This window comes from Drosophila willistoni (genome assembly GCF_018902025.1).
Source record: "Drosophila willistoni isolate 14030-0811.24 chromosome XR unlocalized genomic scaffold, UCI_dwil_1.1 Seg143, whole genome shotgun sequence".
Taxonomy (NCBI): domain Eukaryota; kingdom Metazoa; phylum Arthropoda; class Insecta; order Diptera; family Drosophilidae; genus Drosophila; species Drosophila willistoni.
This window is the reverse complement of record NW_025814056.1, coordinates 5,613,400-5,641,396: the sequence shown is the minus strand read 5'-3', so window position 1 is coordinate 5,641,396 and position 27,997 is coordinate 5,613,400. Positions and strand designations below refer to the sequence as shown.

Genomic DNA, 27,997 nt, shown 5'->3' with positions numbered 1-27,997 from the left:
TAAATTAAAATCAGTTGTTTAATTATATAGTTAAATAAAGTAATCAGTAATCCGTACTGGGTAATCAATATCATCCATTGTCTCCATCTTCTCTTCAACAAAGCGATTCGATTCGTTACGATTCGATTCATCCATTGGATTGATTACTCGATTATCAAACAGCGCGGCAAATGTTCCTTCAAATAGTCAAAGAGCTCATGCGAAGCACCTGGACAATTGGTTAGCTCCAGTTCCTGCAAGTGACGCAGCTGTATGAGACTCGAGAGACCTGATGAGGTCAACAATGGACATCCGGCAAGTGATAGCACTTGCAGATTGCGCATGGAGCACAGATGCTGCAGGCCAAAGTCACGGACCTGGGAGCACCAGCGCAGAAAGAGGGCCGTAAGCGACAGCATGGTGGAAATGTATCCAACGCCAATATCCGTTATGTGAACGCATCTAAAAAATAGTAGATAGTAAATTTATTACATTTATTGAATGTTTTAAGTAGTTCGCCCTTTAAACTTAAAGGAAAGGGGTTCAGAAACTAGAAGTTTTTCGTTTGTCTTTTAATCCCTTGATTCTACATACATATGTATATGGTTTTTGCCTACTCTACTATGCACATATCTTCACTGTGTTTCGTTTCAGCCAAAAACACTTTTGTGTCGTGATTCATTCAGCAACCATCCCCATGCCCATCCCTTACCCCTCTGGGGGCACTCTAGTAGGAACGAGTGCAATCATTACAAGGAGCTGTAGTTGCCGTCTATGTAAATATGACGCGAGAGAAAGAGAGAGATGTGGGTGGGTGAACTGTGGCTATGACTGTGAGGTGAAAGGTGGCGGAAGGTGTGTCTGAGGCGTTGGCATGGGCGTGGCGACGGAAATTGAATTTCACTCATGAATAATTACGAGCACAATCAGCAGCAGCACCGGCAGCAACTATAACAAAGCGACCTTGTGAACACAACAACACTCACCTATCCAACGTCAATTCCTCCAATTGATTCAGATCACAGGCGATATACTCGAGCGAGGCATCCGTTATGCGGGGACACCAGGAGAGATCCAGGGCGCGCAGCTTCTGCAGATTCTCGGCAATCAGCTCGACTCCATCGTCGGTAAGTTTACTGCAACCGGACAAACTGAGCACCGTAAGATGCGGCAAGGAGTGCACTAAAGAGAACAAGAGAAAAAGGAAAAAAAAAAGTTTACATTAACTTTAACTGGCAAAAGTTTTGTTCTGTTCTGGTTTTCTTTCTTTTTTCTCTGCCATTCGCGTCACGTAAATGTTAGGCAACTGACTGCAGCTGCTCCACTTTGTTCTTTTTCCAGAAGTAGGTTGAAACTCGGTCCATGTTTCTTTATTCCTGGCTGACTGGCAGCCGTAGTTCTTAGGGCAATATTGTGCATAGTCCATGAGGCGTGTGATTCAAGTTGAAAATTCGTTTTCCCCCCAAAAGAATAACTACATATGTAGGCACATACAAACATATATGCAGTTTAAACGCAAACGCAATCAATCAGCTTGCCAAATATGTCAGAAGCAATGAGAATTATCTTAAATCGGATTTATTCGTCCATCTATTTGGAGTTAAGAACTGTAAAGCTCACCAAAGGTTCACTTCACATTGAGTACTATTCATATACATACATACATACATATATATATATATATATCGAATTTTCATGCTTTATAAATTTTTCAATTGAAATTCATTGAATGATTTTCAAACTGGTCAAAAGGTTGCCTCGATGATTGACAGATGAATTGCAATTCAATTGCCAAATTGTCTGCTTTAGTTAAAATCAATAAATGCAAATACATACATATAAACATACTTATTGAATACAAATTGTTAAACATTTGAATGCAAATCACAATAAAATCAATTGAATGGGATATGACAACAAAAGGATTATCAGATATATTTTGTACCTTTGACAATCAATTTGTTGCAGCAGCAGAATACTTGGCTATAACTCGATTTATTTGTACACTTACAGATTTGCATACATTTATTAGGTAGGTAGGAGCAAGTACATATTTTCTGCTGATTTCTATTCAAATTGGTCAGACATTCACATATCAAGGACCAGAAGCGGATCCAGACATCTGAGGTCTTGGGGGTAGGAGAAATTTACAAATTTCTTGAGTTCCTCCTCTTTGAAGCCGCCACTGACAAGGACAGATAAGGTGATTTTTTTTTTTCGTTTTCCTGGGTTTTTAATCTTTATCAGAATTATAGTTCAACCCAAAGTAAGAGTAGATAAGATTTTCAAAAGATCTGCACTAAAAAATTTTGTCTTATTCATTGTTTTCTATGTAGAGAAGGAGACACTTCCCATTTTATGTTATTGTAAATTGATTTTAGATATTCTAGAAAATCATATTTTATTTTTCGTTAGGATTTCCAAATTTTAGAGCGAAAACGGAATCACCGGAATATTATTTAAAAAAATATCTCAAATATTCTCAAATAAACCTATCTTCGTGAACCTGTAATTCGATCAATTATTGACAGATTTTTAAAATTCTTATTTAGATTTTCTTATTCGGAAAAAATCTTTAAGTTTGCAAAAACATTCTAAAACAAGGCCGGGGCTAACTTGTACCGCGTAAAAGTTTCTATACCCTTGCAATTTTTATACCCTTGCAAAAAGGGTATATTAATTTTGGTCAGAAGTGTGCAACGCATAGAAGGAAGCATCTCCGACCATATAAAGTATATATATTCTTGATCAGCACGACGAGACGAGTTCAAATAGCCATGTCCGTCCGTCCGTCCGTCCGTCCGTCCGTCTGGATCAACGCAAACTCCTCCTAGACCGTAAGAGCTACAGAGCTGAAATTTTGCATGGAGGCTTGTATATACTGCAGGCGTTGTATATCTCGGATTCAGCCCGATCGGATCACTATATCATATAGCTCCCATACAAACGCCAAAGTCACGAACAGTGACTTTTCTTAATAACTTCGTTATTTTCTGAGCTATTGTCGTGAAATTTGATATTGGTTACACATATAAACAACTATGCCAAATTTGATCAAGATCGGGTGACTATATCAGATAGCTCCCATAGGAACAATCTTTCGAAAACAGTGACTTTTGTCAATTACTTCGTTACTTTTGAAGCAATTGTCATAAAAATTTATATTTCTCAGTTTAGCATAACTATTAATGACTGTCCCAAATTTGATCAAGATCGGGCGACTATATCATATAGCTCCCATAGGAACAATCGGTGGTGAACAGTGACTTTGATCAATAACTTCGTTATTTCCTAAGCCGTTCTTTCGCAAGCATTAGACCTTTTACACAAAAAACTTGCAAGGGTATACAAACTTTGACGCGGTCAAAGTTAGCCCCGGCCCTCTGGTTTTGTATCTCTTTCCCTACCTACCCTCCCTAGCCGTCAAAGTGGAAAAACGTTTTAAAAGTCTAATGTTTGCGAAAGAACAGCCTACAATTTTAGCATAGGAAATAACGATGTTTTTGAACAAAGTCACTGTTTACCACCGATTGTTCCTATGGGAGCTATGTGATATAGTCATCCGATATTGTTTAAATTGAGCACAGGCATTAATAGCTATAAAGTTTAACTGAGAAATATAAATTTTTATGACATTTGCGTAAAAAGTAACGATGTTATGGAAAAAAGTCACTGTTTTCGACCGATAGTTCCTAGGGGACCTATATGATATAGTCACCTGATCTTGATCAAATTTGACATAGTCCATTTCTAGTGTAATAAATTCACTAATATTAAATTTCACGACAATAGCTTAGAAAATAACGAAGTTATTGAGAAAATTCACTGTTCGTGACTTTGCCGTTTGTATGGGAGCTATATGATATAGTGATCCGATCCTGCTGAATCCGAGATACAAGCCTACATTCAAAATTTCAGTTCTGTAGCTCTTACGGTCTAGGAGGAGTTCGCGTCGATCCAGACAGACGGACATGATCAAGAAAATATATACTTTATATGGTCGGAGATGCTTCTGACCAAAATTAATATACACTTTTTGCAAGGGTACAAAAAAATCAATATCTTTGCGAATCGTTTATACAAAAAGGACCTCGCATCCTATAATTATTCATTGCATTGCAATGCATTTAATTAAGGAAATATGGCTTCAAATTACTTTCAACATTTGACAAATTTCTATAATGTGGAAAGTTGCCATTTCATATGTAATTTGGCCTAACAAATTCATCAGCTTATGTAATTAACTAATAAGCCCCTTTGGCAAATGTATTTACAATTGTCTGGAAAATGGCTTTGATTAACTTAATCTGAGAATGCTTTACAAATGAACAATTGCATTCGAATTACGATTCAATGTAATGCATTTTGTGGGGTTTCTCAACTGATTGATGGGTACGAGGACAACGTTTGGACATCATTTCTAATCTTTGTTCTACAAATTGTCGAAACATTATGATTTCTAACTGTGATAAATTTCATGATTTAAAGTTATTTACTTAAACGCAAAGTGTGGCTAAAGCGAGTTGTCTGAGCCTTTGGTGATAAGGGATATGCGATAACGGATAACGGGGTTACTACAATTACCAAAGACTATAAGCTGCTTAAGCGTGCGACTCTGAAGTAACATGGCCAAAAAGGGGGGTGGAAAGGGCATGGGCATAGGCATCGTCATCGGCATCGGCATCGGCATCGGCCTGGGTATGGGCACGTGCGACTGTCAGACAGTCAAGCTCAAGCGTTTGCTGGCTGGTTAAACAAAGATAAAACACAGGCGCAAAAGAAAACAAACTTGACGGGAAGAGTATCAGTGGGAATGGCTTGAAGTGATGTTGAAGTATGGGTTAGATAGGTTGTTAGTGGCATTCACAGGAACAAGAATCCGAAGAAGTCCAAAAAATGCTTGTTCACTCAAGGAGAGAGAGTGAGAGGGAGAGAGATGTGTGTAAGCGGCTTTCAGTTTGAATATGTCTAACTGTGTCCCACTTAAGTTACCCCATCCAACCATCCATCCATCCATCCGTCCATCTATCCATGCTAGCGAGTAGATAAAAGTGCATCTCTTGTTTGGCTTCTGACCAAAAAAACCACAGACAGGGGCACACACACACACACACTCTGTATACATATGCATACAAAACGATTTGAATTACAAAAAAAAATATAGGTAGCCATATACAAACAAACAACTAAAACAGAGACTAACTCAAAGACTCGCACTACTTAATGCACCTAAAACAAAAAAGAAACAACAAACAAAAATGGGCCAAAACAAAATATGAATATACATATATACATTTATACATACATACATACATATGTATGTACATCAACTGAACTGAAACGAACCTTTTGATAATCTATAGAATAGCTCACTTCTGTCCAGTCATGGAAATGAATTCGCTCAAAGGAATGTTAACATAAAAGCTACTAAAAGGTAACCTAAATTTACCCAAAGTAAATATGTAAATCTCAGACCATCGCCTGACCCAAATCATGTTTCCTGAAATGTATATTATTCGAGTAAAATCTGTTGACATTTCCCGTTCGGGCTTCATCTCTTGGTATGGAACTTTATCTTATTCGTCTATTCGAGTACTTGTCTAGGCAATGAGACTATATGATTGAAGGACTTTAAAACACAACTTTAATTTGGGGAATTTTACTTCAAAAACTCTGCCCTACTTGTACGTACATGTATGGAAATTGAGATGACTTTTTACGTTTATTTTATTATAAGAGATAAAAAGTAAGATAAAAATGTCTGATTTAAAGAAAATTTGCCAATATTATGGCTTTAGTGAAATCTTTGAACAATTCAGAGTGGGTGGGTGGTTTTAGGGGTGGGCAAGGGAAACCTCCATTGAAGTGGAGTGGAGTGGAGTGCCCTGAAGCCACAACAATGACAAAATAACCGTAACGTTGACGACGACGACGACGACGACCATCAACCATTGGGAGTCTCATGGGGTGGAGTGGAGTGCCGATTGGCTATAGATTGGGGAGGAAGGTGGCAAATAATAATAATACCAGGGCAACGTTTAACCGCAAGGAGCAGCTATTCCATATATAATATATATGTATAGCAATAACTGTAATTGTATCTATCAATGGAAGCTGCTGCTTAAAAAGGGGGCCACAATGATGGCGACGCCTTCAAAGCTAAAAACCGCAAAAAAAAAAAAAAAAGGAAAAAATTGAAAAGAAAAACCAAAGAGCAAACTAAAAGAAAAGCAAATAATCAACAACAAAAGGCGTCTCTATGCCAGAGAATTACACTCTATGTAAATATACATATATATATAGGTATGTATGTATGACATATGGCATTATATTCAAGTTTTCATATATTGGAAATTGTGTGATTAAAAGCCGCCACAACTAATCACAAAGATAGACAGAGAGAGGCGAGATGATCATTTGAGTGACATCGATTGAATTACATATGAAACCATTAGAAAAATCTCAGTCTCAGTCTTAATCTCAATCTTTATATCCCACTCCACTCTCAGACATCGGGGGATTGTACATATATTTATCAAGCATGTAATCGCTTTTGAAATTCATTTCGTTATCAGCATCCAATCGACGCGCAACAAACAATTTGCAAATGATTTCAACTTATAGAAAATTTATATTCCTTATTTCGTTTGTGTTTTTTTTTTTTACTGTTGTTTTGTGATTATTTTTAATATCCTGTTGCAGTTTCATTTTGTGACCGACACTAACGGGTAGTAACGGGTTAACAAAGTCGTTTTTCTGGCCTTTTACTCGTTTTTGCGATCACAAATTCTGAAATTGCAGCAAAAGATCAACGTATACAACAAACACATAAAATGATAAGACAGAGTAGACAAGTGAATAGATGAAAGGGACGTGTAACATTCAGTGATAACTGTGTGTGTGTGTGTGTGTGTGTGTGTGTGTGTGTGTGTGTGTATTTGAGTGTAAAATTATCAGAATTTACTATGGAAATTATATATATTGTCAATCTCGATCAAGTGACATTCTCTGTGTGTATTCAATATTGATTATATTTGTCTAAAGAATCGAATTCGTTACGCTCAATACAGTTAATCACGTCTTTTGACTGGGCGTTTCCTTATTTCAAAAGAAGCTTAATCCGGCTTATACCAAAGGCCCAACAAATGATCCTTCAATAAAAGTCTAATAGTTTTAATACTCAAAGTAACAATCTTCTAAAAGGTCTATAACAAAAAAAAACTAGTCCCTTCGATCTGCAACCAAGGGCTCTATTGAATCAGGTCTTCTTGAAGGGTAGTTAATAGCAACTAAATACTTGAGGGTCTTGTTAGAACTAGGGAAAGCTTGCTCAGCTTGCTAATTATCCCTCTATCTAACTCTAATAAGTGTGTGTACTTATTAACTTTGTTGTGGAATTTTGTAGAGTACACGATTTTTGACCGATTTCTATTTGCCATAATGGTCTGATTAGGCTGGTTTTGACAAATGTGCTGCTTACATTAACAAGAAGCTCAAATATAAATAATCATTGAGATGTCTTAAAAGATAACTCTACAAGTTACCAACTTAGATATTAAAACGATATTCAAAAGATCATTTAAAATAAATTTTTTAAATTAACAAGAAGATGTTTGGTCTACATTCCGTTGCGTATGAATTCGCAAGAAATTTATAAATAAAATATCAAAGAAGCTAACATCGGCTATGCCGAAGTTTATATACCCTTGCAGTCCTGGGCAATAATAATTGTACATGTTCAATTCATCAATATACAAACAAAATAATTTTACTCTTTATACTACAACTTGTTCTTCTTCTTCCCTCATTCCCTAAGCACACATACACATACAGTTTACGTAGCGTTGCGTTTGTGTGTGTATGTGTGTGCTCTGATGATTCGAGCAATGACGTAGTTGGCTGCTGGCAGCGCTGCCGGCAGCATTTGAGCAGAAACGATTTATATTGCCTGTAACTTGTATTCTATTCAGCCGATCTGATTTATATTTTGGGTTCTGATGTTTTATATAAAAAACTATCATATTAGTATAATTTCATAGGGATACTCCAATTTCTTCAACCATTTTTCTTCTACAACTATATTATATATTGGTCCGATCCCGAAAATTTTCATAATTTATCTTACCCGGATTATTACTAGCTCAAATATCAAGTTTCATCCCAATAGCTCTTAAGACGGCTGAGTAAAACGCATACGCACCGACGGACGGACATGGCTACATATCTCGACTCAGCTTCTCATGCTGATCAAGAATATATATACTTCATGAGCTCAGAAACGTCATTTCAAAGCTTATATTAACCCTTTCTGGAGCATAGGCAACATTATACAAACACTTTGTGTGGACGGTGCTAAAAGATTAATGGCATATAAACTTCAAAAGTCTGGTAAAAATGTATATAAACATCAAATGTTGGCCTGAATTGCCTGAAAATTACTTTTCAATAAGAAAGTAAGTTAATTAACTATGAAAATCGCTTAAAAAATAATAGGATTAAAGTTTCCCAAATTTAAGAGTTTTTAAGATTTTAAGGTAATTTTTTAAATATGACAACTGAGATTAGACTAGAAGTAGTCTAAGTATGTATGTACATACACTGTACAAGTCTATATACCAAGTTGGTTGGCTATAACTTTTGCTCTTTAAGACATTTTCATACACACAGTGACGGATTGGCAATGTGGAATTAGGAGAAATCGAGTATTTTGGAGGAAAAATATTTGTTGCATATTGAAATTTGATCAGTTTCATAGGTGAAAAATCGGTGAAGAAACTCAACACCTTTTTCCCTTCTTATATGTACATACATATGTAAATGCATCCTTCTGCCCATGGTCAAAATGTATAAGAATCCTCAAGCTGATTTAGGATGAATGGTATAAAAAACTTTAGACGGCTTTTAAATATAAGGTAAATACCTTAAATTATTTAACATCAGCATTAATATTTAATTGAAATTTATTTCGAATATTATTTCAGAGTTGATATCACAATTGGTTAAGTTAAGATCTGATTTGAGTCCATTCCAAATGTTTGGACTGGAAAGGACAAACTACAAAAGATTCAAGGCATGTGAAATTAATGAAATTCTCAACAGATGAAGCGAATGGATAATTACTTATTATGCTGGACAGGCATTTTAATGAAAGAGCGAACTATTAACTTGGCACTCACTTAATTTGAATGGCAATTAATTAACTCACTTAATCACATTCCATAACAAACATACCGAAAACGATGTTACATATACATATAATAAGGATATGTATATGCAATTGTGTGTGGGTGTATGTGTGGGTGTGTGTGTGTATATTTTTGGTATTGCAGACTGTAAAATGACTTTAATACGTTGGAATTGAAAAGTATGCGTTGAATACTTTGGGGAGCATCAAATAAATGTCATAAATAAATAAATACACACACACATGAGATAACTTTCTATGAATATGAGTGTGTGTTTGAGTATGTATGAATAAATGTTTATGACTTGTAAAGAAAATCAATAAAAACAGCAAAGAAAAAAAAAAAGAAGAAAAATGAAACGAATTGTTGGCAATAACTGTTGGCCACTAAATATTGAATTTATGATTGAGACTGTTTTGTCATTCTTCTCTGCTTGTTGTTCTTGTTGTTATCCTATTTGGAGTGCGTATGACAACATACGACAAAGATGAGAGCATCAAATTGAGATGATAAACGTTGGAAATGTTAAAAAACTACAATTAACTTTAGAACAAAACACCAATAAAAACATTGATATATCTACTTATATATTAGTGTAGGTAAAATCAGGACTCTTTTAAGTTTCTAGATAGCATTTCGGCAGGGTCTTAGAGCTAAATTCAAAACGATTTTAGTTTCACTTTTAAATGCAATTTATTCGCTTACTGTATTATCATACATATTTAGATAGAGAAAATTCATTTCGATTGCTGTCAAATGATTTTCACTTTCAATTTTCTTGTTGCTTGCTTTTCTTGTTAGACAAATATTTGTTAATTAAATAGCAGCATTAAATTCTCAACAAGCTTATTAAATTATGATTATGAGCAAAATACTTGAAATGTGTTAATGATCAAATTGGCAATCACTTTGGTCTAAGAGGCATTTCGAATGGTTTAAATTCAAATAATATTGGGTGTTAATTTATACATACAAATGTAAAGTCATTGCCTAATATAATCTTTAAGCTTTTGAAGACTTTGCCTTCGTTGAAGTTAGAGAAAGTTAGAGTAACTTGGTAGGCGAATTGCCAATTTTGGCCAACCTTAAGGAAATGAAAAGAGAAAGAGAGAGAAAAACGTAGAAAAATCCTCTACTTAAACCAAATGTCATAGCCACTCAAATGGCAAACTAGGCAAACACATCGGCATATCAATGTCGTTTTGTTGTTATGGGAAATGTAAATGTATCTGAGGAATACATGTTATGCACATAAGTTACACAGTTTCAACTTGTTTACCCAATGTATATAAATATATATTTATTTACGTGTATCAGTCTCTCTATCTCTCCCTCTCTCTATCTCTCTGCCTCTCTCTCTTATTCTCACTCTGTTTGTCTTACTGAAGAGGAGCGCGAATTTATTTTCGTTACACTATTTTCACATAATGTCTTGCCATGCGCAAATTTCCCATTTACATATCAAGTAGGTTATAGGAATTTTCTTTTACTGATTTCCAGGAATCAAAGTCAATTTCCTGAAAAAAAAAATTTGTTTCGCATCCTGTAAAAATCATGAGGTTACAAAAAAAAAAAACCAAGAAAATAAAAAGTAATTGGATTTTTTCACGCCTCAAAGTATGCTACAACTTCCTGAGTAAAACTTATTTTAAAATGCAATTTTCATGCGCTTAAATAAAAGTTTATGTATATCTTTTTCTATCTGGGATATCGAGAATTAAATATAGTCCTTAATTCAACTTTCTACTTTTGTTTTTGAAATTCGCTTCGTTAATTTAACTGAACTTTAATGCAGAAAAAGAAGAAATTGTTTCTCCTCTTAAATTAAAGCTGGAGAGCATAATAAATGTCGTCGCAATGGCAATCATTGAGCCAATTACTTACTTCAGACCATGAAAATTCACAGAGTCAACAAAAAGTTTTACGAGTTTATTAAGCAAAGGCAGCAATGGCAAAAAATTTGTTGGCCAAAAAGTTATTCTCCAGCCAGCAGAGGAATTCTTACCACTGACAACACTAATTTTGTTATTCCTCTTTAATACAGAATATTCATTACGTTGGCCAAATATTTAGTCGAAAGTGTTTTTGTTTTAAGTTCAAGTCGATAATTATGTTATATAAATGTGTGTGTGTGTGTGTGTGTGTGTATATTGGCTAAATCAAAGATTTTGGCCATCAATGTTGGGCTTTCAATCCTCATCCTTTTGGCAATCTTTAAGGCCTCATTTGCTTTAGTGCTTTAACTTGTCAGTCAATTAACAGCAAAGTTTTCAGGCCGCACACAATGAATGCGCAAAATTAGCCAAGGTACCGCCAAATGCTAAGTAGAAGAGCCAACACTGAGTGAATGGGGTGGAGCAGGGAGGAGGATTAGGAGGAGGTAGTCGTGGCAAAAGGACCCGCGGGAGTTGCGCATTCTGGTAGGCAAATAATGTTCGAAACGTGTAGGCCTCATTAGGCGCGGGGATTGCTAAGGGTCTGGGGGCATGTGGCACGAGGCATGGGGGCATGGGGTTGGGTCTGGTGAAAGATTAAACTGCCGCAAAATACGCGATAGGATTACGCAATAGCGTAGGTCGCCATAGCAAGTCATGTACATGTGGAAAGCTCTTTAAATTTCTACCAACATAAATTACGCGGTCATTGAACACAAACTAAAGAGATAGAGAGCCAAAATCAATAGAATATTTCTTATCTATTGGGTCAATTACAACTATTATGTAGATAAAATCCTTTGACCTTTGAGCTTATATATGCGTGTGTGTGTGTGTGTATGGGTGTAAGATTGTTCATAAAGACATAGATTAGGGCAATTTACAAGTCATTAATATGTACATTTATGTTGAATTTTGCCTTTAAACTAGAGCAAAGTCTTCCTTAAACGATTGTGGTTATTCTCAGACTAGCAATTAGAAGCAAAACGAGAACGAGCCATTAAAAAATTCACTGGAAATGCTTGTGAGAAAGGACCTGACAAGATACACACAGAGACACGGAGAGGGAGAGAAAGAGGTGGTGGTGGAGTGGGAACAAGACATACGAAACTGGGTTAACAACAATTTGCAGACATTGTGGGGAAAGGCAGCCGGTGGTGCCAATCAAATTCACCCACGCACATAGCAGACAGCGACCCAAAAGACAAGCACTCCCTCTCCCTCTCTCTCTCTCTCTCTCTCTCTCTTTCTCTCTGTCTTTGTCTCTTTCCCGTGGGGATCATTAGACGACAGTTGAAGTTAATTTTTTCGAATGCATCTTTTATAAACATACAAATAAATAAGTACAAGCTACCAAGTCTAATATCAGGTAATGGAAAGGACTATAATGATAATGATTAGATGTTTGTTGCCATAATTTGCATCTTTTTTCATATAAATTACATAAATCCAATATATACATTTGCTTCAACTTGTTTAAAACATCAAAGTCTGGGTATGAAAGGTAAAAGATTGAAAGGCAGCTCAAGTGAAGTCGCCAGACAGACAATTTCAGTGAAAGTTAGTTAGACCTTTTCTTGCCTGCCTTCCTGCCTGCCTGGCTGCCCATCTGTCAACTTGGTGGCTGAACTTTAACTTTAAATTTATAACTTTTGTGCCGACAGCAAAGGAAAGAAAGTTTTAATCACAGCTCTCAGTATCAAAACAGTCAGTGCTTATCACAACATGCAGAAGCCATTTAGCTAATTGCATTTCGCATCTAATTCAATTGGTTTGAACTTTCAAATCAAGTTTTACAGTGTCTTCCCCTTGGTCTTGGCGCTGCTGTTGATGCTGATGCAGTGGCTCATTAGCTGGCTAGGCGCCAAATGGTCAACGTTTTTTGTGTTTTCTGCTTTTTTTGAATTTTCGTTGTTGCTCTTTTTTTTGGTCTTTATGTTTTATTGGCTTGCCAATGTGGTGTGTGTTGCAGGTCTTTGGGGGATTTTTGATTCTGTCACATCGTTTGGCACGCGATCTGGCCAACGAGGCAACAGGAAACGGAAACGAAAACGGAAACACACACTCGACACATCGGCTGGTTTGACACATTGACATTGACGAGGTCGTTCAACTGGGCGTATGCGTGATTTATGAATGCATTCAAACATACAAATTGCACAACACAACAAGCCAAACGCTAACGCAGCGCAGCACAAGTTAATTTCACATTAATTAACATTGTCAACACAAAAATGCCTCAATAACACAACAACAGAAAAATGGCAACGCGCAAAGAAAGAAAGGAAAAGCCAAAAGAAAGAAAAATACATACATACATACACATATTAAACAGACGAACATCATAGTCATCATCATCATCGTGATTATCGTTGTCATTGGCCACCACCACCTTTAAGGTGATTTTTGGGGTCTTTTGTGGATCCCAATCATCATGTTGGCGTGCAGCTAATGAAGTGCTCGGTTGCGGTTCGTTTCGCGCCTGAACAATTGCAATTGTCATTTATGTCGACGCCAGAAACGAAATGTCCATCAATTTAACCGCAAATGCACTTTCTATTGAAGACTGCAAAAAGCAAAGCCAAAACCTGTCCCAGCCATCACACAAAACAGCAGCACATGGCCAACAAACAGAATGAAATTGTAAGCGAAATATGCTACAGTGAAACAAAAACCTTAAGAAAAATTTTACACTCACATCTGCTCTGTCGATTGATGTTATAATTTAGCTTCTTTCAGATTATCCAACTAATAAAATAAAATTGAGTGTCTTTTAAAAGAGATGGAGTGAGACAGGCAGTAATTTATTCACTATCCTGCTCTTTTTTGTGCATTAGCATTGGCCATTTGTTAAATAATAAACCTCCTTTTATGTGTTTAAACATAGGCGGATTTAGGGCTGTGATATGGGGCAACTTTGCTTACACATGACAATTGTATTTATAGATGGAACGATTTCTTCACGCAATAGTTGTTCGATCGCTCGAATTTAAACAAATGTTCTGCATAGATAATGAATAAGTCTTGAATCTATATTTCATAAGCTAAGAGACTATTTTATATTCATACAGACCAACACTGAACAGTTTTCTGTCCCTCTACAAGGGTTTGAAAAATTAAGCATATGGAAAATATCCCTTTTAAATTTTCAAAAGTTCGTGCCGCAGCAGTTGAAACCTTGAACCACTGTGCAGATGAGACATATCTATCTGTTATATACTAAATTACATAGTCGTTTATTTGCTTATTGTATATAGAATACAAGTACATAATATATATAAAGTGAAAATGTATATATGTATGTATAAGTATTCTTGTTCTGTCATTTATTTGTTTTTTTTTTCCTTTTGCAATTTTTATATCTTTGTTAAATTCTTGTATCTTGCTCATCTTGTTGTGGCAATTTGTAAGAGGAGTGAAAATTCTTAAGCGTAAAACAAATTCATCTTCTTCAGCCCAGTCAGCTAAAAGGGCAACCAAGCCAATGATGGCCTCCCCTCCCCTCCACCACCACCTTGGCCATTTGACCCTCAGATACGTAAACATGAACATTGTCGCATGCAATTTTCTTTTCTCATATCGAGTGTTTGTTTTAATTACATTTGCCTATGTATTTTACTCTTTTTTCATTATATATATTTTATTTTCTTTTCGCTCAAAGCAATGTGTGTTAGTCGTGTGCTAGCACGATTTGTTGCTTTTGTTGATGTTTTGTTTGTCTAGTTAAAGCAATTTTTAATTAACTTTAGTTTGGTGAAGAAGCTTTTTTGATGTCTACGCAGCGGTACCTCCCTCGCTCCCTCCATCTCAACCATGTCTGCCTCTTTCGTCGTCGACCACTCGGCCAACTTGTCAATCAATTGTCAGTTTGTTGCTTTCCCGTTCTGACCATGAACTAAACTTAATGGTTATTTCAAGTGCAGTGCAAGAATGAATGAAAAGCAAACTTTTTCAACTAACTTTTCATAATACAATTAAAGTGAAAATTGAAAACATTAACTTATTCATTTAACTTTTTGATTTTCAAATGTAAGTACTTGAAAATACGAACAGCACAGAGTTTATCATGGAAAATTATTTAAAAGTACTACTTCAATAAAGTAATTTTAACCGTAAGGACCAAGTTGGTTATTTACAGTGCCGGATTGGCCAAATAGCAGGGTGAACCAAACTTAGCCAAATTTCAACTAATTTTTTTTTTAAGTTATATCTCTTTTTAAAGTTAAGTTAATTTAATTAAAATTGGATGTAAATAATCTTAATTATCAGGTTGACCTTGCAAGCGAGAAATCCAATAAACCTCAATTTTGATGTCTGTTTAAAAAATTTATGTCTTTATTTTCAGAATTAGATATCTTTCAGTCTGTATTAAAATCTCGAGAAATACAAAAATCATGAGGACATAAAAGTCCGAACAATGTTTTCAAACCCAACTTACTACTTATGGGTATTTTTCACGGCATTTGTTTAGATCAAAAACTACAACTTTATATAGATTCTGTAAGAACAACATAAAAGAGAGTTCTTATGAATAACCTCTTGGAAATTATACATACATCCAAGTTCCATTCAGATCACAACTTTTAAAGCATCTTTTTATGTAAGTTGGCTGTTTAAGCTCCTTTAGAGCTCATACATTCGTCCTCAAATATCATTAGGTTAGTACAGTTTACCAATTTTTAACTTAAGCTCAAAGCCGTGTGTGCGCACACAAGTACATTCACATATTCAAATGTACATACATATGCGTACTCAGACATACTTATATTTGCATTCAACCTAAAACACAAGTTCAAAGTTCAGCAGACAACCCATCCACCCAACGAGAAAAAAGGTGCAGGGTTGGTGGGGGCGGTGCGGTGCTCATATGTGTGTGTAAACATGTATATATAATTCCTAGCTTATGTAATGCGATTTGAGGGGCAAAAAAGTGAAATCAGCAGCAGATGCCCGAATTGAAGATGGGAGCAAATGGAATAGCAAGAGCGAAACTGTTGCCCCCCCCTTTTCACCCTACTGTGTGAGTGTGTGTGTGTGTGTGTCAAGGCAAAGGACCAGGCCAGGCAGAAATTCCACTTTAATTGCATTTGATGCCACACGCACACACATACATATTTGCAGCCATATACTCTCTCTAAAACACACACACACAAACGCAAAGAAACCAAATTGCGCATAAAAGTATGCAACAGAAAATGGCTATGCCACACGCACCAACTGCGACCTAGAACGAAACAAATGCTTGAATAAGCCCGTCCTGTAGCATCAAAGTCCCTGGAATCAAACGCCCACACGTTTCACAAGAAGTGCCTGCTGACGTACTTAGTTTACAAGACCACAGAGAGGAAAAAGTGACGTCTGTCATCGAATGCAATTAAAGAACATCTCGGTCCGAAACAGAACAAAAAACTAAATCTAAAAAAAGATTTCACAACTGTTACTCAAGTCACAGAGTCTTGACAACGTGAAATACCCAACACACGAAGTATTATCCGAGATAATTAAAGTATCAAAAGTATACATACATATTTATTACAAATATTTGCTGTATAAATGAAGTAAGTAAGTCGTCTCGCCGACTTGGGTATACCATACACCAGGTGAAACAAATATTTAAAATTTCGAAAACCAAATGTATGTCTACTAAATTGTTTTAACATGCCTCATACAATTTGCTATCTCGCTCACTCTACAAACACACGAGCACTCTATCGCCGCCACTAGCCAACGACCAATTCTGCCCTTATGGATCGCGTAGCAAAATACGTTCATACGTATATTTTGTATGTTTCTAGTCCGATTTCAATCAAATTTGGTAGTTTGATAGAAATAAATAAGATTTACTAGTCTGCCAAATTTGATCGCGATGGTCAAAAAATAGCAAGAGCTAATCGGTTTTTTCTAAATTATGGAGGCGGAAGTGGGCGTGGCAACATATTAAAATATATGTATTCTGCGCGCATACTATGCCAATATACATACTAAATTTGGTGACTTTAGCTTTGTTAGTTTTCGAGAAAATCAGTTTTGTTTAATTTTCGGGGGCGGAAATGGGCGTGGCAAAATTTTTAAATAGTCAATATCTGCGCGTCTATTAAGCTAACTTACATACCAAATTTAATGTCGGTAGCTTTCATAGTTTTTAAGAAAATCAGAGTTATGTAAATTCCGTGGGCGGAAGGGGGCGTGGCAAAAAGTTGGAACAATTATTTTCTGCGCGCTAACTAAACGAGTATATAAACCAAATTTGATGTTTCTATCTGCTATACTTTTTAAGAAAAACAGTTTTATGTAAATTCTGGGGGCGGAAGGGGGCGTGGCAAAAATTTGAAACAAACTCGATAAGCGTACATACTACACGAGACTGCATACCAAATTTGGTGGCTCTAGCTCTTATAGTCTCCGAGATCTAGGTGTTCATACGGACGGACGGACGGACGGACGGACGGACGGACAGACGGACATGGCTAGATCGACTCGGTTTTTGATCCTGATCAAGAATATATATACTTTGTGGGGTCGGAGATGCTTCCTTCTGCCTGTTACATACATTTTGGCGACTTTAATATACCATTTCACCCTATGGGTGTATGGTATAAAAAGTCTACATATCTGCGCTTTTGATGAATTTCAGGTAAAAAAGTCAAGAAACCCAATATCTATTAATTAACTTCTAAATTAATTAAGTGTTCGCCCAAATGCATTTGCGAATTAAGTTATTTTTTTAACTTAATTAAATACTTTGGATAAACTAAACTTTTAAACGAAGTAATTTAGTGGTAAAAGGTCTGTAAAGCGTTAGGTTCTTTCATTAGGAGATCTATAGAATGTCATACTATTAGTATAAGGATTAAACTAGTTGTTCATTACAATTGAATATATCTAAAAATGTATGCCTTATCCCTTTACATATATAAAATTTATGATTTAGCAGCAAATTGCTAACAAAATAAAAAAAAAACGAGCTTAATTTTTGGCGTCACCGATATTTGTATGGCATTTTATTATCTCTTCTTACTTACAGGCGTAAAGAACAGTGATAAAAATGTCAAACTTTCTCACAAACAACGAAAATTTGTCACATAACCACGTTTATCAATTAGTTTGATAATTAACACTTAGGAAATAAAGTGCTAATTGTTCCCATGGGAGTTATTTGATGAAATTTGGCACAGGGATAAATGACCACATAAAACTACCAAATGTAATTTAACGACAGAATAATTGGAAAATAACAAAATTCATTGATCTAAAACTTTGTTTTCGACCCATTTTTACTATGTGATATATATATATATATATGTATAGTTGTAGTTGTCCTCTTCTACTAGTATTTGGCACAGATGTAAAAAGATAAAGAGATAAAAAGATGGTCGAAGAGGCTTCCTTTTGTGGCAGGGTATGCAAATCCAAAAACAAATGTAAATGTTGCCCTATGCCTTAAGCCATTAGATATTGACATTTATGTAGATTCCTTTAATGTTTTTGTTCATTCATCAAGTTAGTTGGGCAAACAAATACATATGTATGTTGGTATGCGTGTGATTGAAGTGTCGTATTAAAAGACAAATTTCACACATCTAAAGACAAAGTCAGTGAGAACAAAAGCCAATATCAAAGAATAAATGGTCTTTAATAAAGTCCACACTAATTTAATTTAAGAGATTTTATATTTACGTCATGACTTTTGATCAAAGTTCTAGAATATAAATAATATACTTATTGCGCATACGACAAGTGGTTTTTCCGATGATTAATTCCTTCAAGTTGTTTCTTAAACACGAGTAGTTTTTAGTTTTAATATTTCAGACAGTGAAAATCAATTTAAAGTTTTCGTAGTTTCCATGTTTGCCAAATTGAAGGGTCTGGAGCGAAGACTTATTTAATATGCAATTGACAACATTGGCAGCTGAAGGAGCAGCCAACAGCCAACGGCAACTGGCAGCAGCTACCAGAGGCGCATCAGAAGAAGCCGCAGCCTGGTAAACATCAGAAGCCAAGTGGCAGGCCCCCTTCTCCCCTATGCAGGCTGCCTTTGACCTTTTGCCTATTGGCAATGGGCGATGACGCCCACCTGGGTAACCGGCTCCTAGGTGGTGCCAGGGCTCCGTTGCAAAATGTACTTCAGCAATGTTTTCTCTTTTACTTTTTTTCTCGGGTTTCGGTTTTTTTTTTATTTGTGCGCGAACTTTGCAATCAATTTTCATGGCAAGCCATTTTCTTTTTGTGGTTATTACAAATTACAAAATGGCTGCCATGCGCCATAGATTACCCCGAAAAGCCGACATTCGCTGGCCCAACAACTCCTCTGTATTTGCTTTTTTTTTACTCCCTTTCTCTCTCTCTGTCTCTCTCATTCTCGCCATTTTTCTTCCGCTCTTACCTCTTTCATCTCAACTGTTTTTTAAGTGACGCAAATTAAGCTGGAGACTGCTGGCAGGACCCGCAACCCTTTTGTCCTACGTTAAATTGAAATTGAATTATTGCACTTGGCTACGCCTGGCATATCCTCGGGCCTGCCTGGACCTGCCTCTGACACTCCATATGTGTGTGTAAAGGATGAGGTAATTAAACGTTTTGCATAAAGCGATTCATTATTATTCATCCAGCATCTAGGAAATATTTATAAGTAGTGAAAGGAGCAACAAAAAATGAAATATCCGATTCAATTTCATCGATATTCATATATGCCTCGAAGGATAATTCGGTTAATGGAATTCTCAGAATCCGGGTGCCCGTTGTCATGTCAATTTTTTAAGCTGACAAGGGTATTCGTTCCCATCTTTACCCTTTCTCATCTCTCTTTTTATCTTTTTTTTTTTATTTCTGGCATAACATGACGTCAAAGGGACATAGAAATACCAGTTACATTAGTTTCCTTTTTTTTTTGTTTTTTATTTTTGGCCATCCGCTTGAAGCGGAATGAAGAACTTTCAATTAGTTGAGTGCCTGTAAAATTATCAAGGTTTATATTTATCCACCGCAATGGGAGATCATTTATCAGCGAAGGCCAAATAGGATGCAGTAGATAATCAAGAGTATGATATCTGATTGATAAAATGTTACATAAACTAAAATGTTTTTAGAAAGCTAAATCGTTGAATCCAACTATAGTTTTTACATTTGAAAAATCAAATAAATGAGCTTGACCTCTTTTAGATGCGAACGAACGAATCATTCTATATGCCAGATATAACTTTAGTTGTAGGAAAATCGTATGGAAAACGCTTGGCAAACAACTTTTCAGATAGATACCCAGACTAAACTTTAATGAACTTCAAATTTTTATAAACAACTCAACAATTCTTTTTTTACTTCATTATATTTTGAAGAAGTTCTATGGCCAAAAATTTTTTTCAAAATTCATTGATCTTTGGCCTTGACGGTTTTTTTCGAATAGTTTTTTTTTTATAGATAATGCAATATTTTACTTACCGATATTAACAATGCCATGATTGGTTAGTTCCCAACACGACTGTAAGCGTAATATGCTCAAACTGTGGCTCTGTTTTGGTGAGAAATAGCCTAGGGCGGCATCTGTCACATGGTAAGCCTGAAATGAAGCAACGGAGGCGACAAACCGAAAGATTCAATTAAAATCAGTTACACAGACACCCACCCACACACACACACACACACACAAACACACGCACTCAAGCATATGTAAAAGGAACTTGCCTGCAGCGAAAACTCATAGAGAGATGGCAACAGCTGTGCCACAGCCCCCACTGCCTCATCCGCAATGTTGATGCAGTCCGCCAATGACAAGGAGACAATCCGTGGCGTTAGGCAGGCCCAGAGACCGGCCTCGGTGACCTCATTACATCCAGCCAGCTCAAGTTCGAATAGACTCTAAAAAAATAAACGAAACGAAAGAATGACATCAATTATGATTACGAATTCGCATCGAGTTGCTGTGTAATAAACTGATCTAATAACTTTGTCTTTGCTCAGGTGACATGAAATTTATATATTTATACATATATACTATATATATTTGGATATACTTATACGTATATATTTAACACCTACACACATACATATTGTTTGTTCTCCATAGTCTTGTGTCTCTTTCATAAATTTTGGCACCTCATCATCATTTTGGTCGCATAAAAATAAATAAAAAATGTTTCATGACCCGCTGTACTAATGATCTCTGAAATACTTTTCAACACATAATGCCTTCCACACCGTCGTGTTGTTGTGCATATTTAACCAGCCGTTCAGAAGATTTCATTTCAGAATTGGAGTGTCGACGCTGTGGATACCGTCTAATAGAATGACTTGACTCTTTGCTCAATCACTTTAGTATGAATTTACATTCTCTCCAGTTGACTAATTGATATTTCCACTTGAACATTTCCAAAAATCAATATACTCTTTTATGCCCACACTTTTTGCAGGGTAGCAAAAGCTAATCAAAAGCGTGGAAACCATAAAAACACATTCGAAAGAATATACGAGCTTATATACTATAAGCAGGTGCTGCATTATCATTAACGCAGAGCCTTAAGGTCACTATACTTCTGGAGAAAATTATCATCATTAGTGGACGAACAAGAATCCAACAAGTTTTAAGGAATTATGAAGAAAGCAAGGATTTTAAGCAGCATAGGAAGTTGAATTTTCATGTATTTTTTTGTTTTGTTCACTGTTCAATTTGCATTGTTGATTTTGCCGCCTTCCTGTTTGCCTGTATGCCGGATTAGATTTATGACTAAGGAAAAGTTGTTTGTTTTCCTCGAATTGTTTAAAATCTCGTACATGTAACTCAAACTCAATAAACTTTGACCTTTGGCAACAGCCAATGGTTTGGGGCCAAAGAAAACGAGAAAAAGAGAGGAGCCCTCGACCCCAAATCCTCGTTTGTCGACAATGCCAGACAATGTGTCGGGTAAAATACATATAGTTGCCCATTGTTATTGTTGGATATATGTATGTACATATATCTAGATATATATTTTGAAGTTCTTGGCTAACAATCGAAGGGAATATTTTCATTTGTTTTTCTCTTTTTTTGTAGACTGTCGTCAAGCAAAATAGAAAAAAAACAATGGCCATAAACAAAAAATTTACAAATGCTTTAAGTCAAAAGGCATTATGATCTAAGCCAACAACCTAAATAACTTTTACCCACAAACTATTCCCAACCAGCTGATCATGGACAATCAGAGAGGCCAGCAGAAAGTAAAGATAAATATTCTGAACCTCTAAAAGGTTACTTCAGAATCGCATATCTTGACAAACGTAGCAATCTAATCCTAATACTCAAATTGTATTTCCCCTAGTTTAACTTAATTTCCGAGTGACTACAATTTATATCTAAGCAATTTTTTAACAACATAATCCTCATATATTTTGAGGATGACTTCATGGCTTAGATTCGCGCTAAATGAGTGGTAAAGCAAACTGGCTGCAACTACTTCAGTTGGCCATGGAAAATGAACAAGTTCAGTGCATGTCTATTCGGTTAATAGTCTTGTTAGTTGTTTTTCGTTCTGCCTTTTTTTATGGACAATTGTGTAAGTTGTTAACCCACCAGTCTCGTAACAACTCCCAAATGGGTTGGATAAACATGTAGCCAAGTAACAAGGAAACTCGTTCTTTCCCCAAAAAAAAACCCCAACTCATACATATGTGGTAAAACAAAAAAAAAAGCGCGCCACAAAATCGATATAAAAAAGGGTACCACGCAAACAAAATTCCACAGTAAAAATGTTAATAACCACATATGTGCATACATATCTAACTGTACATATTTGTATATACAATTGTACAACTTTGCATAATTGAATTGAATTAAAGGCCAAAAACAACAAAACAAACAAAAAATATATGCATAAAGTTTAAATTGTTTTAAATTTGTTCAAGTTGTTGGCGCAGTCTCTTTTTATTATGTATTGGCCAAACATTTGAATGCAATTTGTCGCTAATTAATAATATTTTCATAAAATTTTGTACATTCATAATTAAAGAAGTTTCTTTAAACTGTTTGTTGTAAGAAAGTTTAGAGTTTTAATTACTACTGCAGCTAACTATATACAGACATACTTCTAGATGAACTTGCGTGAAATTCGCTCTTTCAAACTTTCTATGCATATAATTTGAAACATTTTCAACTCTTGTATCTATTAAAATTAAGCAAACAAAACAATTTATAAACACAGATACATACATACATAGGAAGCAAATATGTATATAGCGCAAATCTAATCCATACATATTTCAAACGTGTCTTAAGAAACTCCTCGTTAGGGCAGGGTTTCAGCCATCGAACTAGTGGCTTTGCACTAGCAAAGTCAGTGATGGAATTTTCTTTAGAACCATCAACAAGCTAATTTAACTAAGAAAAGAAGCAAGAGCTATGAAAAATTATTGCTTAAATACGGCCTGTTCCTTTTAAGCGTTTTTTGGATACCTCATTAAAGAAATGGATTACCTGTCGTATGAGTAACTTAAATAACGTATTCCACTAGAGCTTCTATTATTGTTGATTTAAGCATATGTTAATACTGGTCATATATGTATAATTTGCGTTTGGATTCAGAAACTTTAAGATTGGAGACTTTAAAAAAGAATAAAATTTCTATGATTATTCTCCAACTGCCAAAATGTCAGATCTGATGGGGGAAATTGTGGAAATGAAAACACAGTTGATAGTCGAGGTTATGCTGTAAACATAAAAACCAAATTGGTTTTTCCTCAAATGCCTATAAAGCCAAAAACGAGAATCTAAAGTATTCGCTTATGCCACAACACATACATAAGTATTTCCATTTAATTTCTTCATACATACGAGAATGGGGAAAAAACTGTAGCATAGTTTTATGGGTCAATGGGGTTCGCTCTCGTTCAAAGTTGAAATTGCCGCAGTAGAGCACAACTAAAGGATAGAAGAAAGACAGCATGTACAACAAGAATGTAAAGGGAATTGTAGGCTATTGCTACTTGCCACTACCATTGACCATTAAATATGTATGAAATGCAGAAGGAACTTAAAAAGTAGCTGCATTTCCGTTGACGTTGCATTCGCAAGGCATTTTAATAACAGCGAAAATTGTCCCTGGTAATGCCGATGTGCATAGATCTAAAGAGGGGAAAGAGAGCGCGAGAGAGGGAGCGAGCGATATGGATGCAGGAATGGGTTATGAAAAGGGGTCTACATATTCAGTCAGTTGTGAAACCCCAAGGTCAAATTCTCTGTACACTTGTGTATTGCTGCTGTCCCTTGCGTGTCATTGTTGTTGACATTTCCAGCGACAACAATTTGCAATCAAACCATTTGTTGGGTTTGCCACACACACATACACACACACATTAAGAGAGGGAGAGAAATAGAGATAAGTAGAAGCAGCGAGAGAGAGAAAGACGAAACGATAGGTTGAACTAGGCTCATAAACATGACATGCATTCACATTGGATTAATTCCGACAGCATCAGCAACAAGAAGTGACTGTATGAATGGCACACATAGAGAAAGAGAGTAGAGTAAACGAGGAAGAGAGAGAAAGGGAGAGCAAAAGAGATGGAGAGATAGTGAAAATCAACTCACTGGCTGACAAGCTGCCAGTACCAACCACAAATTCAGAAGCAAAGTGAACTGAACGATGTTGATGCTGCCAACATTATCCACTTTACTGATTTGTGAGTGTTAGTTTGTCTGTCTGTCTATCTGTCAGTGTATGTGTGTGTGCGCCTGTTTGTGTGTATGTCTGGGATGTGTGTACGTGTTTATTTGTATTTGCAGTTGGTTCTCTGCCATTTCCGTTGGCGGATGTCTCATGCTGAGCTCCTGATAGATTGCCAGGCGGCAGCACACTCTCGATTCAGATTGCTTTTGAAATGAATAGATTAGTTTCATAGATGAACCAGGGGCAATGCCTGCCTCCCATCCAGTCAGTCAGTCAGTCAGTCGGCCCACCAGCGTTTCACTGAGTAGCTACTCATTATGCCACTTGTTTCGCTTGTTTTGCCAAATTAGATTTCGGGCGACGCCCAGCTAACCCGTTGAGAATAAGTAAAATGAAAATACTAAGTAGCAAAGTAAAGGAAGGTTTATGCAATTTCATTATAATTTAGTATCTACCAGATCAAAACATATTTGCAGTTTTTCCCCCAATCTTGTTTACGATTTTTTTCTCTCTCTCTCTCTCTCTCACTCTCTCTCTCTTTCTATCTATCTCGTTTGCTTTATACTGTACCCTTAATGTAAGGGTATACTTTATTTTGGTCAGAAAAAATGTCTTCAACTATAAAGAAAATTCTTGGATGAGTTTAGATAGTCATATCTGTCTATACTTTCTACAATGTAGATATATCTCTGATACTTCTGAATCGTATGACTTTATCAAATGGTTTCTATAGAAATCATCTTTCGCAAGTATGTATCTTTTTCTTAATATTTAAGAGATTTGTATCCATGAGTTGTATGTCAAATTTGACCTACATACAATGACGGATTAGCCATAAAGCAGGATTAGCAACTGAACCTTTAGAAGTCCCGCTCTATCTACCAAATTTTGCATAATTTTTACCAAAATACAATTCTGAGAAATATATATATGTAAGTAAATATCCAAAAATGTAATTTGAAAATTTCAGAAAATTTAGAAAATTCTTTAATACTTTCAACTTTGCAAATCTGTAACTTTGTCCAATTTTAACCGATTTTCAAAACTATTTCTTCTAAATTTCGAATTGAAATGTAAATCGCTATCAAGTTATCTTTTCAATTAAAAAATAATTTTGTTGACAAAACCTTTCTTGTTTCTTGTGGGTTTAAGGTAAGTAATAATGACTATATCGTTTAGTTTCATCTGTGTTGCTATTTTCTGTGTAGAATTAACTTTATCCAATAAATAACTTTTCATTTTGCTAACTGCAGACAGGAATCGAGCAACAAAAACATTTCTCAATGTGTCCTGATTGAAAATGTTTACAGAAAGCAAACAAAATTTTTGGTTGAAGTCTGCCATGACCGTGGAAAGCACACAAATTGACAGTGGTCAGTCACACGGTGAAACCAAAAATAAATCTAACACACACACAGAAAGAGGGAGAGAGAGAGAGAGAGAGAGGGGAAGATAGAGGGTCAACATTTTGGTGCTAAACTATTTGAAATTTTGATATTTTATTTTGAGCATTTGTTCGGCACGCCAACTTGTTAAATGAAACGTGTCAGAAATGGGTAAAAGTGTGTCATCATAAGACAGAGTGTCAGGAGTGTGAGAGAGAATGAGATGGGGCTATGCATTCAGCATTCAGTAATGAATTGATGCGATCAATTTCAGGCGCAAATCACTTCAAAGTCTTGTCATAATTCATTACATTTCATTTCATTTCATTTTGGTGTCCCTAATTGGTGGGGCAAATTTATGCATAAATAAATCTCTCCTCTAATTTGCTGACATTTGTTTATATTCAATTCGAAAAGTGTTTTAAGGCAGTGGAAGGACATGGAATGGGACTTACCTGCAGATGATCCAGTAAAGTCTCCAAGCCCCGATCACTTATCGAAGAGCAGCGCAAACTGAGCGAATGTATATGCTTTGAGGCCAGCGGGAATGAGTGGACCACATCGAGAGCATCCTCATCGGAGGCTCCAACCAGACCCAGGGCATGAAAGCCACGTCGTATGAGCGAGTTGTATAGTTTGCCCCGATCACAGCCGGGCATTTGGCGGAGTTCGCGGCACTGGAGTGTGGGCAATAGACCGGACCAGTAGCGCGGACTGCGGTACAGTATGTCCCGCCATTTGATGCACACCTGGGCAAGCACACGCCGCTCGTAGGGCGAAAAGTATTGGAAAAATCGATTGAGGAAGCGATCATCGAGCATCAGCGCATCGATGCTGTGGATATGAGTGTGAGGCGGGTGGGGCGGCACATGGGGCGGATGCTGTTTATGGAGTATTAATGCCGACTGCTGCTGATCCACGACAGATGCATTGAGCTGACTGTACGGATGATGCATATGCGGAGTGGGCAGTTGTTTGCGCATTTGCAACGGTGTCCCAGTGCCGCCGGCAGCGGCCTTTTGAGCCGCCACCATGCCCATGGTGGTAAATGTGGGCGAGTTACCTCCTGGAATTGTAATATTCATTTGCTTGGCAATCGATTTCACTGTCGGCGTGGGTGGAGCACCCAGGGGTAGGCCGGCTGGTGGCGCTGGAGCACCGCTCATCAAATGATTTGAATTGATCAGTGTGGAGCCGGCCATTTGTTGTTGCATTAGATGTGAAACTGGTGCCACTTGCTGCTGCTGTTGTTGTTGTTGTTGTTGTTGTTGTTGCTGCTGCTGCTGTTGTTGCTGCTGCTGTTGTTGTTGTTGTTGTTGCTGCTGCTGCTGTTGTGCACCGGAGATAGAAACACCGGTACCGGAACTCTGACTACCACGAGATGGCTTATCCGGTGTCGATTGCCCGGTGGCAGTCGTTACAGTTGTCGAAGAGGAGGAGGAGGAGGAGGAGTTAGAATTGGAGTTGGAGTTGGAGCTATTGCCACCACCACAAAGAGCATTCGTTACACGCTCCATCACTGAGGTCTTGCCAGTCGATGTTGTTGTGTTGGAGGCGGCACTAGAGGTCGAATTAGAAGATGTGCCATCACTGGTCGAACCATGGTGATGCTTCGAACGCAATCCCAAACCGTTAATACGTTTCGACAATTCGGCGGAGGCTCGTTCGACCACTCCCTGCGCCGAAATCGAAGACATCGTATGCTGAAACAAATTCACTTTGCTGCCTCCCCTCTCCCACTTCTTTAGGCAATATTGCACTTAGTCCTACTATCCCTACTATTTGGTTGCACCACTCGACCACCTCTCAACCGTTCCCTTACATGTGGGCAACACAATTCATAATTTCCAAAGGGAATTCAATCTGAAATAAGATAAAAAAGA

General features: G+C 36.7%; 1 protein-coding gene across 1 annotated transcript; it reads right to left on the bottom strand.

Annotated features, from left to right (window-relative positions):
• On the bottom strand, positions 1–27,977 carry LOC6645545 (F-box/LRR-repeat protein 16). Its single transcript, XM_023177364.2, has 5 exons — positions 26,570–27,977; positions 20,777–20,950; positions 20,534–20,651; positions 966–1,161; positions 1–441 (listed from the first exon to the last, which is right to left on the bottom strand). The coding sequence occupies exons 1-5, from the start codon at positions 27,809–27,811 to the stop codon at positions 144–146; spliced, it is 2,028 nt and encodes a 675-aa protein (XP_023033132.1). The 5' UTR covers positions 27,812–27,977; the 3' UTR covers positions 1–143.
• Positions 27,978–27,997: the final 20 nt, after the last annotated feature.

What these genes read in the sequence shown, in the direction of transcription:
- LOC6645545 (XM_023177364.2), bottom strand. Translation starts at nt 27,811, where the DNA reads ATGTCTTCGATTTCGGCGCAGGGAGTGGTCGAACGAGCCTCCGCCGAA. An exon ending in TCATGGCATTGTTAATATCG is followed by an intron (nt 1,162 to 20,533) that starts GTAAGTAAAATA and finishes TGTTCTCTTTAG; the next exon opens with TGCACTCCTTGCCGCATCTT. An exon ending in GAGGAATTGACGTTGGATAG is followed by an intron (nt 442 to 965) that starts GTGAGTGTTGTT and finishes ACTATTTTTTAG; the next exon opens with ATGCGTTCACATAACGGATA.